This window comes from Mustela putorius, unplaced genomic scaffold (assembly GCF_011764305.1).
Source record: "Mustela putorius furo isolate JIRA1106 unplaced genomic scaffold, ASM1176430v1.1 tig00000854_pilon_pilon_pilon, whole genome shotgun sequence".
Classification (NCBI taxonomy): domain Eukaryota; kingdom Metazoa; phylum Chordata; class Mammalia; order Carnivora; family Mustelidae; genus Mustela; species Mustela putorius.
The window spans coordinates 3,220,397-3,235,437 of NW_025421496.1; the positions used below are offsets into that span (position 1 = coordinate 3,220,397).

Here is a 15,041-nt window from a genome sequence, read left to right on the forward strand (position 1 = left end):
CCTAATCCTCCAAATCCAAGAGCCTATAGTCTAAGACAGGAGATATGCAAGAAACCAGTAATGTATTTTTTTTTTATTAGTTTTCTTAGAGGAAATCTGATCAAAATGGAACTTTAAACAAATGGACTTCCACTGCAAGTTCTGTCCCCAAATAAATTTACTGCACCTTTAGTGCACCCAAGTCCACTCAAGGCTGGAATGTCATGCCAGTCATATATTACTTCAACCTCAATAAATCTCATTTTACTCTTCAAATCCTAGGCTACTTTCTAAAATAGTTTGCTAAAAAAAGCACCAAACTAATTAACAACAGCTTCCTCTGCAACAGTGGCCTTCATTTCACTTATTTACACATTAACTTCAGCCTCCTTTTGGCCAATCCAGTCTATTCTCTGTACCATGCCGAGCCTTTTATCTGCCCTGGACAGCATTTTCTCCAGCAGATGAAGTAGATGCCGATTGATTTGCTGTCGAGCATGGTAAATTAATAGCAACAAATTGCTGAGGGCCCGTCTCGCTGCTCCACCATGCTTCGGCAGTTTTGCTTTATTTGCTCCATGATGGGCAGCAGTCGGCCTCTTCAAGTCAATTTCTTCTTAACAACCTGCAATACTTTTCAATGGTGAAAATAGAGCTGTTCCTTGTAAGTCAGAAATCAATATCCTATTGCCCTTAGAAAATGCTAAACAAGCAGTATTGGCAATCCACTTGGTACTAGAGGGTATCAGATATAATGCAAATCCATACTGCTTCCCTCCTTGTAGTTATTACAGTTTGCTAAAAGGTTCCTAATGTCATTTATCATCATTTACCATCGACCAGAGAGGCTATGATTATGATATCCTATCAGTTGGCAAGGCCCTTTCATTTCTATTCAATTAATATTTTAGGAGCACTCAAATGGTTGTGGCCCAAGTCTTGTAATAAAATTTACATGGCTTGCAGTCAAACAGGAGTTTTCCTGCTCTGATTAAAAAATAACAATTATGTATCTATCCACACATACATTTACACACATGCATACATACACACACATATATATACACATGCGTGGCCCCAAACACATAGACATGTGTATACAAATGTGCAGTGTTCACTTCTTTTAGGTTCTAAATGTTGTAGGTTTCCAAAAGTTCCAAATTCTAAAATTCAAATACTAAGCTCAATTTTTTTTAGAAGCAAAAACAACCTTCAGACTACAGAATATTGACTATGAGAAAGTCCCGTGACATTCTCAAAATGCGGTATATTCATCTCCATTTAGACTTCCTATAGATGGAACTCACATACCTACTGCTCCTAATCTATATCCAATATTCGCTTTCTAAAGTGGTAACTGCTGCTGTCAGATTAAATCAGGGAGGTCTTCTTTAATTACAGTGTTACAGGTGAAGGATGGGAACGGGCAGTATTTAGCAATGTTATCAAGTGCACGCATCACCCTGTTCTGCCCATGGCCACTGACCCATTTAGAAGCCACACTGTAGGGCGCCTGGGTGGCTCAGTGGTTGGGCCGCTGCCTTCGGCTCGGGTCGTGATCTCGGGGTCCTGGGATCGAGTCCCGCATCGGGCTCTCTGCTCGGCAGGGAGCCTGCTTCCTCCTCTCTATCTCTCTCTGCCTGCCTCTCTGCCTACTTGTGATTTCTCTCTGTCAAATAAATGAATGGAATCTTTAAAAAAAAAAAAAAAAAAAAAAAAAAAAAAAAAAAAAAAAGAAGCCACACTGTATTTATAAAGAGGAACAATCAGCCAAGAAAGTAACAACTAAACCATGGGCCAACTGGTCCATCCAGAACAACAGCAACAACAAAAAGAATACAAAAAACCCCACACTTAGGGAAATCTTTAGGGAATAAAGGTCAACGTTCTTCCATTTAAAAAAATTCCAATATGAAGACATCACAATAAAACATGTGTCATTTCTAACCATGTCACATTTGTCATCTTCATGTTCATGTTGGAACTAAAGACAGTGGTGAAACATAAATTCACATCAGGGCCTAGAACAGTCCATCCTAACTTTTCTGTTTCTTTTTTTTCCCCCAGCTTCCTCTGCTCAGTTCTATCGATCCCACTAAAGAGTACCAGAAATTAGATTCATATTTTATGCTCTAATTCCATGTCATGTCACCGAGTTCCCCTTTAAAAAAAAAAAAAAAATCAACTAATTCTACCAGACTAATGCTATTTACTCAGTTACCAAAATTTAAATTAATTATGTTCTCAAACATAATTGTTAAAAATTGGCAACATTATGCAGGCTTAATTAAGATTAAATCCAATTTACTAAATGTACTTTAATTGGTACTAATTACATTAGCTTTCATTTCAGAATGACAAATTCCCCATAGATTTCACTCTATAGTTCTCTATCAGAATCAACACAGGGTGACTGACGATGAACATCATACAGAAAGGGGAGGGCCCATAATACCAGACCCCCAACCCTGTTTTGTCCCTGCTCTGTGCTTTTATCCTTTTATCAGTCTGCTAAGTCACAGAGTCATGACTCCATCACAGCCATCATTTTCTGTTCCAATGAAAAATTTCTCTAAAAATAAATACTCTGTGGTTGGCAGCAGCCAAGAAGAACAGGAGCGTTAACCAAAAAATACACAAAGGTTTCGAATCTCAGGGCCACCAATTACTAGGGTACTTCCAAGGACTCCGGGGACTCCTACTCTTGAACCCTTCAGAGACACAAATCTAATAAGTGAATAAGCCTAACCCGATCTTGAGAACTAGGCCCAATTATGCCGCAGGGCAACTTCCCTGCATTATTGCTGCTTTCCATTACGAGGGTATCCAGCGAGTGCATCTGGAAGAGAGGCCAAGAGGAACCAAGGCTGTCTGCCTAGGAAAACAAATAAAGACAGATATGCCTCTGTGCTTAAGGGGGGAAAGAAAGAAAATATAATAAGTAGGTGGTTTGCAGGGCTGTCTGTATTTCATAATGTGATAAACTGCCCTCAGGATTCTTGATATGATTGAATTTAAAAGCAAGAAAAAAAAAAAGGGAAAATGTACTCTATTCTCAATTTTAAATGGATGGCATTTGAGGCCACCTGGACAAGTGGATGACAGAATTACAGAGGTACAAAATGTGTAAAATTAAGGGATCACACATATCAACCCCCCCAAGAAATGCATACAATCAAATACAAGCTCTGTGTCTCTCAAAACTGCAAATTGTATAAAGAGATCTGGAAAGTAAGTGTTATGGTAAATAAGATACAGGAGGAAAAATAAAAGAACATTAATCATCTGGCACAATCTTGAAAAAGACACTAATTAATCTTGGACGGTGGGGTGAGGACAAAAAAAAAAAGAAAGAAAGAAAGAAACACATGTATGAGATCCAGACCTAAAATGCCATGTAATGAGCATAATTAACAAACTGTATCTCTTATGTAATTTATTCCTGTAAGGTAGAGCTAAGGGGAGTCCATACATAAGCTTGACGGTTTTCTGTTAAGCAGGAGATACTTACATTATGAATCTAAACAGAAATGGCAAAGATGCTAAAATAAGCACTTAATTTTAACGTGCGGCAAACTATAATGTTAATATTGACATAATTAAATAGCTTATGAAGTAAAAAGAGTATCTGAAATAAAAGATCCTCAGCATAAGTGACGACTCATCTTTTTTTCCAACTTTCTGTTTTCAAATACTGTTTCTCCAATGCCTTTTCCTGTCCACCAGTCATCTCTGACAGATCTACTATCTACAAGTACGTGGTGATTAAGTATATCAGAAAGGAATCCATAAGTACTAAAGGCCTAATAATAAGTGATTATTTTGTATGTTTTAAACTTAGAGAGTAATGGTATCTACCAAGAGTATAAATAAGAAAGGAAAAGCATTAAGTTTTCCCTCATCTTTTCCCAGCAGGTAAATACATACACACCTACTGTGAAATAGTTGATGAGACAGACCTGAAACAGTTTCACTAGGAGGTCATTAAAAATAGAGTATTATTGCCAAGCACTATTTTTTATATACCTCTTCCCTTTCTATGTAGAAAATTTAAACCAAACCCCATTTTACTCGGTTTCTTAAAGGGGGAAAAAAAAAAAAAAAGGCTGTTTGAGTCATACCTCTCAACACTTTCTGACTAATCATTATCTTTTTGTTTTGTTTTGTCTTTTTCTTTTGGCTGAACTAGTTACTAGATGTGAAGGCCCAGTGCTGAGCACTATCACACGCTCCTATCAAGCTCAATTTACCCTGTACAAATTTTGGAAGTGCAGTTATAGTTCCTGGTTAAGACCCAAATAAGGATCCTCAGGGGACTGGTACCAGGATTTTATTTTACATCAATTTCTTTTGTAGCGACACAGATTTCATTGTGAATTCTCCCAGCTCACCCACTATCCATTCTTTCACACCAAGCCAAGGAAGGTTCCACACAATTTACAGTTCCTCTTCTTAATATTTTCTAAGAAAAGCCCTCCCCTACGACAGGTTTGCAATGCCCAAAATACATAAATTAACTCCTTCAAAAGAAAAACAAGACATTTTTTAAAATTTAGCATCCTGTTTTTGAAAGTGGACAAAATTGAATATGCATTCAGACATTTTACATCACGTTTTTAAATGATTAAACTCAGGACAAAATGCAAAAAGGATGGAGAACCACACCTGAAAAGATAGTATTCCCTTGAGTAATCTTTCAAAATACAGGAAATCACAAAAACATGAAGAATAAAATTGCAAAACATACAATTTTCTTTCTAAAGTGCACAGTATTATTATCGTTTCAAATGGTTATAATGGTTATAAAGAAGTAACTTACCTGCTTGTGCATTTCTATATTCAACCCATAGGACATCTCATAATACTGTCAAAGAAGGGAAAGCAATTAATTTCGTGCCTTTCATCAGTCTCCCTAGTTTGTTTCAAATGCCTCAAGTATGTTTAAAACAAACATAAAAGCCTCACCTAAAGCAAAATATCCACAATACCTATGCTAAGGAGGAACTGAATAAACTAGCAGCCACCCTAAGACACAGACTCTAAGAGAGTAACTCACAAAACTAAGAAAATCAACTTCACATGTAGCATTCTTAAAATCTCCAGTTGTCTTTATATATCACAAGCGGATGAATCAGTAAGACCTGTTGAAAATTTAGTACCATATGGACTCAAATTCCTAGGCACAGCGGGCAAGTTAATGGCGAGTGTCTCATAACAAATGCTGATGCTTTGAAAGAACTATTCAGAAAGGTGATGCTATTTCAGAGTTCCGTTTCTCATTTTTAGCGTACTGCTCATGTTCATACATTCAAAGGAAAAAGGCTTGATAGGAAATGAATGAGTTACTCTGGAGCCTTTATGAACAAGCATAAAAACATGCTTGGTAAGACTTCTGAAAAAGCAGATCTGATTTTTTTTTGGATGTGTAGCGTAACTGTCATTACAGAAATTCTGACAGAACAAATCGGTTATACAGGAGACGACAACACGCTTCAAACCAATGTAACACCACAGAAATTGAAAACACACAAAACACATGCAAATACACACACACACACACACACATAACATAAAAAGCGAGAAAAATGTGAAAAGGCATCTGGTGTCTTTTGATGTCCATCATTATTTTCTAAAAGAAATGAAACCTTAAAAGTCAAACTGTATACAGAAAAACTGGTAAGACTGTTTGGAACAACAGCAGTAAAACAATAAAGAAAACCACTAACGCAAAAACATTTTGCTTGTGACTATCGACAAAACATAAATGAGGGTCTTTTTTTCCCCTCCAGTCTATAAAAACAAAGCACAGAGGATTATACCCCACGCAGCTGAACTTTTTGAAAATTCAAATCAAAGCTGGTTGTCAGAGACAAGTTATAACATCCTGGAATTACAGGCTGCTAATGATCACATTCCCACAACCCCAACTGCACTTGCACGCTGTGACGGGGATCTATCCTACAGCCTCCAGCAATCTGAACAGATCCTTGCTTTTGGTATCCTAAACTAATAGGCACTTTGAATCTGTGACACAGTTTTCTTACCATGACATAATGCCGCTGCATCTCGGTCTTCTCACTGGCGAGCTTCTCACATTCCAGCTTCAGGCTGTTCAAGACATAATGAAATCTAAGTACAATGCAGACCCTGACTTACATTCTTCAAATATAAATAGACATTCCCTCCTCTAAATCATCACCTACAAAATGCCAAATCAACGATCTTAAATAGCACCCTCATTACTGAAGAAGAAGTGGTGGGAGAGAAAGGGGTAACTGGAACCAGCCCGGACTTGCCCTTTCAATGAGGATCAAATGTGGGGTTTTTGTTTAAGAAAAAAAATCCTCTAGACAATTTAATTCCGGAGCCACATCCAGAAATGAACATTCACTAAATTCATTTAATGAAAGAAGAAAACAAAAATAAACAACAATGTGTACATACCCAAGCGCAAATTTAAGTCCCCCAAAAGGTCACAAGGGAGTTTTTTTTTTCTTTAATGTTCCACAAAGAGATTAATGAAAATATGAATCAATCATGTCTCATGAATGATGTCTTATTTGTTGCCTCCAAAACAGAGACAAGTTGAATACCACCACCCAGGGGCAAAGTGTGGATCGGGTTCAGTGGCTCCTTTTGGTTCTTGCATTTAAGAAATAAGAATTACACGTCATTAGAAAGCCAGCGAAAAGAAAAATATGTCAAAGGCACTCTAACAACTGCCTCTAAGAAGAAAACATTTTTTCAGCATAAAAGTAATGAAATCGCTCACTTGTGACTTCCCAGGGCTCTAAGCTCACGGTATTTCAGTGGAATGGCAGAAAAAAGTGAGACGGAATCAAGCCCCGAGTAATAAAGAACCAAGGAAGTCAAAAGGCCCCAGAATCTTCCCAACCTTCCATTCTCCTGGCCCCAATAAATCAATATCGAAAGTTTGGCCTCAGCATTTTCCAAGTCTCCCCAGTTTCGATTGTTCTGCCTCCTTTTTATTTATTTACTGGAGAAGGGAAGAATGCTTAATTTCTTTACACCTGCCTGAGTAAAAGAGGCCTTGACTTGCCCTTTCTGCCCACAAGTAAAAATGATAATATCACCTTTGTGGAGGCCAAAAAAAAGGGGAGGGGGGTGTCTGTGTGTGTTTGGGGGGGGGGGTGGAGAGACAAGAGCTAAGCAAACAGGAGGATCAGCTAAAGTCAATATCGTTACCTGTGGTACTGAGCCTGTAAAAACTGAAACTCTTCCTTAATCCGATCACAGGACTCGGAAATTGTAAATTTAAAGGGTTGAGCAGGCTGATGCGGTGCCTAAAGAACAACAATAAAATATTTAATTAGCCCACATCACAGGCGAGGCAGGGAGATGGAGAAAACATACCACGCGGCGCTAGCGGGGGAGGGGGGGGTCACCGTGCAGGCAGGCAAAGAGCGATTAAAACTCTCATCTAGCGCCCCCCCACCCCCCAACCCGGCCTCGCCACACAGCCGACAGGGGCTGGTTTCTGGCTGGCCCCAGGCCCCCGCGTGCTCTGGCCCGCCCCGGACCCTGCGGGTTCGAGACCCCGCTCCGCTCCCTCGCCAACCGCGGGCGACCGGGGACCGGCGCGCCGCACCCACTCCCACCCCACCCGGAATCGAAACTGGCCCGTCGGGGGGACTCGCGCCATGGCGTCTGGCCGCGGTCAGGTCGGGGGAGGAGGGAGACGCGGCCGCCACCCTCCGCGGCCGGCCGGCGGGCTCGCTCGCGCGTCCCCGGGGCCCTCGGCGCGAGGGGCCGGCGCCCCGACTCCCGAGCCGCAGCCGGACTAGCCGCGCCGCCGCCGAGGGCGCCCTCCCCGCCCCGGCGCGGAGTCGCGCCTCCTCCATCGCTCGCCGACCCCCCCGCCCCGAGGAGTCGCTGCGCGGAGACGGCGAACGGCTCCGCGCGGCTTCCAGGGGCTTCAAAGACAACAATAAGAAAATGGCTACAACTCAATTGCCTCTCCGCACCCCCTCCGAGAGTGCCACCGCGCCGGGGGGTGGGGGGTGACGGCAGGCAGCTCCCCGAGCGGGCCGCGGGGCGCGAGCCGCCCTCCCCGCCCCTTCGGCCCCAGACACAACTCGGCGCGCAGGGGGCGACGCGGGGAATCCCCCCGCGCTCGGCGAGCTCGCGCCCCGCCGCCCGCACTCACCGGGTGTCTGGTCTGCGGGTACATCTTGCTCAGGTCGCGAATCATCCAAACCGATTTAGTTGGCTGCGCTGGGCAGAGGCGCGCGGCTCATTGGCTTTAATGGCCCCGAGGAGGAGGTGGAGGAGGCGGCGGCGGAGGCGGCCGGCCGGGTCCGAGGGGCGGCTCGGGCGGTCCCGGCCCCCGCCGGGTCTCGCGTGACGCGGGCGGCAGGAACGCGCGGCGGCGGCGGCGGCGGCGGCGGCTGGGTGCGGGCGGCCGGGCCGCTCGGCATTCCTCGCGGGCGTCACTGGCCCGCCGCGGGCATTGTCCGGCGCGCGTCTCCCGCGGCAACGCTCCGACGTTCGCTCCGCCGAGGCGCGCCCGCCGAGCCCAGCGCCGCTACCGCGCCGTTCCCCCGGGCCGGGAAAAGTGCGAGCTCCGCGCACCAGCGCCCGCCGGCAGCGCCGCCCGCCCGCTCGCTCGCTCGCTCGTCCCACTCCAAACTTTTTTTTATTTGTCTTTTAATTGGTTGTTATTCCTCCGAATGAATGATCTCTCTCTTCTTTCCTAAAAGCAAACACAAACTCCTTTGGTTCGGAAGAGGTCTCGGCGGTGCTTTTTGGTTTCTCTGGAGATTTTTTCACTTCACAGCAACGATCTTTTAAAAAGGCACCTTTTAGCTTCTTTTACCACATCTCATTTCCTTATTTTTCTTCCTTCCTGTTTTCTTGTCTTTTTTTTTTAACCCCAAATTGAAGGGGATTATAAAAATAAAAGAGAGTGAAACGCTTGCGGCTTTTTTTTTTTTAATTCTCTCTCCTTTCAAACTCTGCGAACACCACCTCAAAATAATATACAAGTGTGTGAGAGAGGGGGAAGCAAGCAGCCAACAGCCCAAACACCCGCTCAGAACAGCTCTAACAACACGCTCTGTGTAGGTGACTTCTTTGACCAAATTTAGCAGCAGCTAATCATTAACATTCTGATACATATTCACAACCGTCCGCGGAGGGACCGCGGAGCATCCCGGGAGATGTAGTCCACCCCCAGCGACCGTGGTCGAGGATTCGGCCAGATTGACTACAATCACCGGCCCGCCACGCGACCGCTCTGGGACGCTCTTCTAACGCCCCGCCCACCCTCGGCCCGGTAGGTGTCTCCAGCAACCAATCAGAGATGGCTGAACATTAATCGCCGTTCTGTGTTACTGCCCATCATTTCACTGCTGACAAATGGCGAGCCAGAGGGGAGGAGCTGGCCGGGCTGAGGCCCACGTGGGGGCCGGGCGTCGTCCGCGGTTCAGACCAATGAACGGAACGTGATGGGGTTAGCGGAGGCGGAGCGGAGATGGCCCGCCCAAGGCGGAGCTTCGTCTTGGCTGACGTTCCTTAGCGCGAGCGTTCGAACCGGGGAAACATTTGTTCAGCTGTCAATCAAAGTAACGTGGGCCTGGGAGAAGCGGTGGCGGCGGCTGCTGCTGCTGCTGCTGCTGCTGCTGCTGCTGTTGCTGCTGCCCTGGCTGCATCTTTAGAACTGGGTGTTGGTGGCGGTGGCGGCGGCAAAATAAAGAGGGTGGTGGGGGCGGTAAGACTCGAGCGTTGGTCAGAAGATCTTCCGAGTCTCGTCTTCCCACCCGCCCCCCTCCAACCCAAACACCCTCGGCCCCTCGGTCCTCGGCCGCGCTTGTAATGCAGACTAATTAGGGTCCGATGTCTCCTTAAAGAGACAAGCTCGGCCTTGTGTAACGCGCCGAAACCCCTGTTGAGACAAGAGAGGGAGGATCACGCCGATCCCACTCCGTTCGGTTCACATCAATTTTACGCGCCGCTGGAGCCGGCATAATTTTCCGTGTGAACGCGGACTCGAGCCCCTGTTCTTGTTTAGAGCAGGAGACTGAGCTGCGAGACGCTTCCCGGGGCAGGGGGCCAGGGGCGCGGGTGGGGAGGGCGCCCCTCCGAGCCCCGAGAGGTCTGTGATTGCCATTTAACCCCGAAGTGGGGCCGGTTTCCCCAAGGAGCTATGAGAGGAAGCACCCCCAAGTCGCTCCCCTCGAGGGCCGCGGGGGCGTAACCGTGGAGTCTCGGGGTGGGGCTGGAGGCCCGGGGACAGGGGTCACCCGATTCCCAAAGAAATTTAGTCGAAGGGGACCACCCGCATTCCGCAGTCCTGCACTAGGACAGTGTCAACGAGGTACCTGACGCAGGCACAGGGTAGAAAACGCCGCTGCGCCCCTGAGATACTCCTTTCCACCGGATCAGAAACAAGACTGTCCCTCTTTCTCTCCTGCTCTTTGGAGGAGCAAGTCAAGTTTGACGCGGCTGAAACGCGCCGGGCCACGCGGGCCGCGAGATAGGGCGGGTCGGCCACCAACGGGACAAATTTCGGGAAAATGGCGGGGACGGGGAGGCGTTTTTAGGGAAGGGGCTAAGGAGGTGGGAACAGACTCCGTGGGCAGAAAGGATGGTCCCGGGCAGAGAGCGCCTTCACCTTTATGCTTCATCCAGCTGGGGTAACTCCCTGGTTTAAGGGGGGTCGCTGTGGCTGGTAGCTTTTCCTAGTGAGCCTCTAGCCTTTCGGGGGCTTGGAGGAATTCAGAAAAAGCCAAGTTGACGACGAATTTAAGGGTCTGCTTTGGACGTTTACTTCTCAGTGTCATTTGCCTAATCTAACTCGTGACATTGGCAGAGATGCTTCACCGTTGGTGGAAAATCAATCTTCTTAGTGATATCCCAAGCCTCAGTGGACAAATCAATGACTTAATGTCCAACCTAACACATTCTATGGGTTTCTCCCTGTGCTGGGCACTGTGGGAGGGCCAGTGCAAACGAAGGCTGTGATGATCTTCACAATGTGAACTCCATCCCCAGATACTTTCAGCAATTCAATTCAGCAAATACTATCTCCATCCCCAGATAAGGATGGAGAACTCTGGACAGTTTTCTGAATCTCCTCTGTCCCATGTCCCAGTCCAAAATGAGATGTGCTGTAAGAACACATACACGCTGATTTTGAAGAGTTATTACAACAACAAAAAAGGAACATGAAATAGCTCAATAATTTATATGATTACATGGTGAAATTCTAATATTTTGAATATAATTGTTTAAACAAAATATGTTACTAAAATTATTTTTTCTGTTTGTTTTTAATTTTTTAAACCCAGATATTAGGAAGGTTTAAATTCCTTGATGTTGCTCACATATTTCCATTGGACAGCACTGTTTTTGTTGTTGTTTTTGTTTTAAGATTTAATTTATTTATTTGATAGAGAAGAGGGGGCAGGGAGTGGCAGGGGGAGAACCCTGAGATCATGACCTGAGCCGAAGGCAGACGCTTAACGCCTGATCCATCCAGGCTTCCCCGACAGCACTGTTTTTGAAACATCCCTGAGAACCAAAAGTTAGAAGACTTGCGTGATACAATTTCTACACTAGGAAAGTGAATTTTCTAAGAACACCAGCAACAATCACATCTTATTCTAGGGTTGGTTATTTGCTCCCAGTGGAGCTTTTCAATAGTTCGTTAAATCACCCACGGTGCCTCTGTAGGAAGTTCCATGTTATCTGTTCTTGCCAGAATGTTAACAAAAGTTCCATAAGAACTGGAACTTGATTATGTTCACAGCCACACTCCAGATGCTGAGAATGATGTATGGCACAGAGTTGATGCTCAGTAAATACCTGCTGATGGCATTCATGAGCAAACACCATGTTGTGTCAGTATAAAAGGTTCTGTATCATTTGGGCCATATTTATTGAGATTCTGTACAGTTATATCCCAGGACAGGGAATGAGAATCCTAGTAATAGAACCTGAAGAGCTATTTCAAAGGGTTAGTGGACCAAGGGGAAACTGCTCTGTTAGGAAATCTCAAATAACTAATGACAGGAAGCATTCTCCTAAACTCTTTCAAAAGTTTGTGTCAATAGAAAAGTAACAAGAAATCAGGATGTTTCTTTACTTTTTATTAAGTCCAGTTTTGAAATACTGCCCTTGGATGTGATTCACACTTTGCTCATTTGGCAGATCTACATGACAGTGAGGTCTCAGAAAGATGCCAGATGAAGCCACCAGGGTCCCAGAAGAACTCAGAGAGTGGATGGGGCAAAGAGCTGCTTTTGACTCTTCTACTCTCTGTTCCGGCTTTTCTGTCTTTTCAAGTTTGTTTGTTTGACTATTTGTTTGTAGTAATCCCTACACCCAACCTGGGGCTCGAACTCACCACCTGGAGATCAAGAGTCACATGCTTTTCCAACTGAGCCAGCCAGGCACCCCTGTGGTTCCCCTTCACAAGCAGGCAGAGAGGCAGGCAGAGAGAGAGAGAGGAAGGGAAGCAGACTCCCTGCTGAACAGAAAGCCTGATATGGGGCTTGATCCCAGGACCCTGGGATCATGACCTGAGCCGAAGACATAGGCTTTAACCCACTGAGCCACCCAGGAGGCCCTATTTTTACACTTTTCACAGACTATTGAGCCAAGCTGTGATGTCAGCTGGGGGCTTATCTTATCACACACAGTGGGGAGCTCCAGAATTTTTATGTGGGCGGGCTCAGCAGCAGCATTCCTATTGGAAGCTAGGCCTGGGGTTCCAATCTTTATGTGATATATGCAAAGCAACCACATTATTCATTATTTTCTCTTCTTTGTTATAAATTACGTATCCCTCCACCAAGTATTTATTTGAAAAAAAAATTTGTGGCCTCATATGTGGGAATTTAACAATAAATTGGCTATTTTTCATTTGTTGTCTCTCAGCTTCAAATTCATCCTCTTTGCCTGCTCTGTGAAAACAGATCTGGGCCCTTTAAATAGTTTCCTTTGTCAAAGGGTACCAAAGCTTTGTCCACAGAGGGTGCTGGGGAGGCTTTACAAGAGGAAAGGGTTTTGCTTCCTGATTTTGCCTGCAGGTTAGGCAGATTACTACAGCACAGGTGGGAATCAGTTGCACCCAGCAGTCAGTAGCTTCCTCCATGACCCCCCCACACCCCCACCCCTCACTATCCCCTCCACCCCCACCTTATGTAATTTCAGAGCAAACTGCCTCTGCTGAGACATTCCCTGAACGGCTTTCTTGCCTCCCCACCCCAGAATCAATTTCCAGTAAGTTCTGGAGTGTGGATTTCCGGCAAGTTTCAGAACAGAGATGTCCATCAGGGTCTTCTTGCTCCAGCTGTGCCCTCTGGAACAAGGTCGGATTTCAGCCATAGGGTGTGTGTGTGTGTGTTGGGCGGGGGGTGTCTTGGGGAGGCTCTTTCTTGAGTCCTCTATGTCAGCCCTAAAGGTGATGGCTCTTCCTTTATATCTGCTATTTCTACATTCTTCAGGGTTCTCTTTACCTTTTATTTCCCAGCCCCTCTCTACTCCCATTTCCCGTCATAATTAGTAAATCTTTATATTGAACTTCTCTTGTTCAAATTACTGTGTAATTGGACTCAGACTGATGCAGTAAACAACATATGCACCGTCTCTTCCCTTTGGGGACTTACATTCTGATTGAAAGGCAGACAAACAGCTGAATGAGTAACCGTGTAATATGAAAGTTGTCGTACATGCTATGAAGAGAAGTAAAACAAGGAAGCAAGGTGGGCAGATGGAGTAGTTCAGATGGCAGTGGGCTGCCCAGAGGGGCTGCCAGGAAGAGGCAGCCATGGCAGTGACCGCTGAGCAGCAAGCTTCAGGTGGATACAAAGGCCCCATCTGGGGAAGTGTTGATGAATGTGAGGGCTTCAAAAAAAGTAAAAATAGTATAGGACCAGGTCACTGCCACATCTATGGGTCCAGGTCACATGGAATGTTTGACCTCTGATAAGGCATTTGTTTTCTTTCTTTTTTTTTTTTTTTTTTTTTAAAGATTTTATTTATTTATTTGTCAGAGAGAGAGCGAGCGAGAGCGAGCATAGGCAGACAGAGTGGAAGGCAGAGTCAGAGGGAGAAGCAGGCTCCCTGCGGAGCAAGGAGCCCGACGTGGGACTCGATCCCAGGACGCTGGGATCATGACCTGAGCTGAAGGCAGCTGCTTAACCAACTGAGCCACCCAGACGTCCCAAGGCATTTGTTTTCTATTCTGAGTGTAATGGAAAGCCATGTGGGTGGGGGAAGGATTATAAACAGGGAGCGACAGGATCATTACAAATATGAAACTGGTCTGTAAGCACCCTTACTCGTACTTGGCCCTAAGACTAAGAAAACATCCTTTTCCATATTAAAGAGTATTTATTACCTTTATTTGGGGCAGCTAATGCAGACTATGAAGGGAGACATCCCCTTAGCACTGGCACTGCCTAACCCCACTATTAAGTGATGGGTACATTTTAATTTGAATAGAGGCCATTTATGCAATTCAGAAATGTCAAGTTCTGCCTTCAATGAACCAGTAGCACAGCAATAATCATAGAGAATCCAGGACATGTGGATTCATTTCTAGAGCAACAATTGATTTGCCCCATAACTGACTACACACCGCTCTCCCATCTATGATAAGATGGGCATAACTCTATAGTATTCTCCTTAGTTGAAAAGAATGAGTGAATCAACGTCAAAGAGAACACCTAATCTCTGAACTTGCCTGGTGAAGCAGAGGCTCATCTCTGCCAGCTGCCTCTGTGTTTAGTGGTAGAGGTTGCCAAGCTATCTTTGTGTTGTGATGTCTTTTCTTAATTTGGTGGATAAAAGGCAAGTGGGCGCACATTACTTTCTTGGGGAAGGGTGGCACTTGGCCTGGGAGTAGGGTGGACAAATGTGTATAGAGACTAAGGGGGTTTCTGGGAAAGAAGAAGTCTTCTTGAAATGCTACATTGTTTGAACCCTTTCACATGGTCTCTAATTAAGTCTACTGGCAAGAAGGAACACTGAAACCGTCTCTTCCCTTCTGGGGGAGCACAGACGTGGCAGGGTGTGGGGGGTTATCTAGAATGCGT

The 15,041-nt window shown here is 45.4% G+C and overlaps 1 protein-coding gene across 12 annotated transcripts in view; it reads right to left on the reverse strand.

Moving 5' to 3' along the window:
* Positions 1–9,078, reverse strand: part of TLE4 (TLE family member 4, transcriptional corepressor) — a 141,526-nt gene extending 132,448 nt beyond the window's left edge. For 6 of the 12 annotated variants that reach the window (XM_045085356.1, XM_045085355.1, XM_045085359.1 and 3 more), the window contains exons 1-4: positions 8,147–9,078; positions 7,186–7,283; positions 6,024–6,087; positions 4,799–4,843 (exon numbers count right to left, since the gene is read on the reverse strand). In XM_045085356.1, coding sequence (XP_044941291.1) covers positions 4,799–4,843; positions 6,024–6,087; positions 7,186–7,283; positions 8,147–8,191 — 252 coding nt within the window. In that variant the 5' untranslated portion in view covers positions 8,192–9,078. Of the gene's footprint in view, positions 1–4,798; positions 4,844–6,023; positions 6,088–7,185; positions 7,284–7,603; positions 7,781–8,146 lie in introns of those variants that run through there. The other 6 variants (XM_045085357.1, XM_045085361.1, XM_045085360.1 and 3 more) reach the window with 2 other exon arrangements.
* Positions 9,079–15,041: the final 5,963 nt, after the last annotated feature.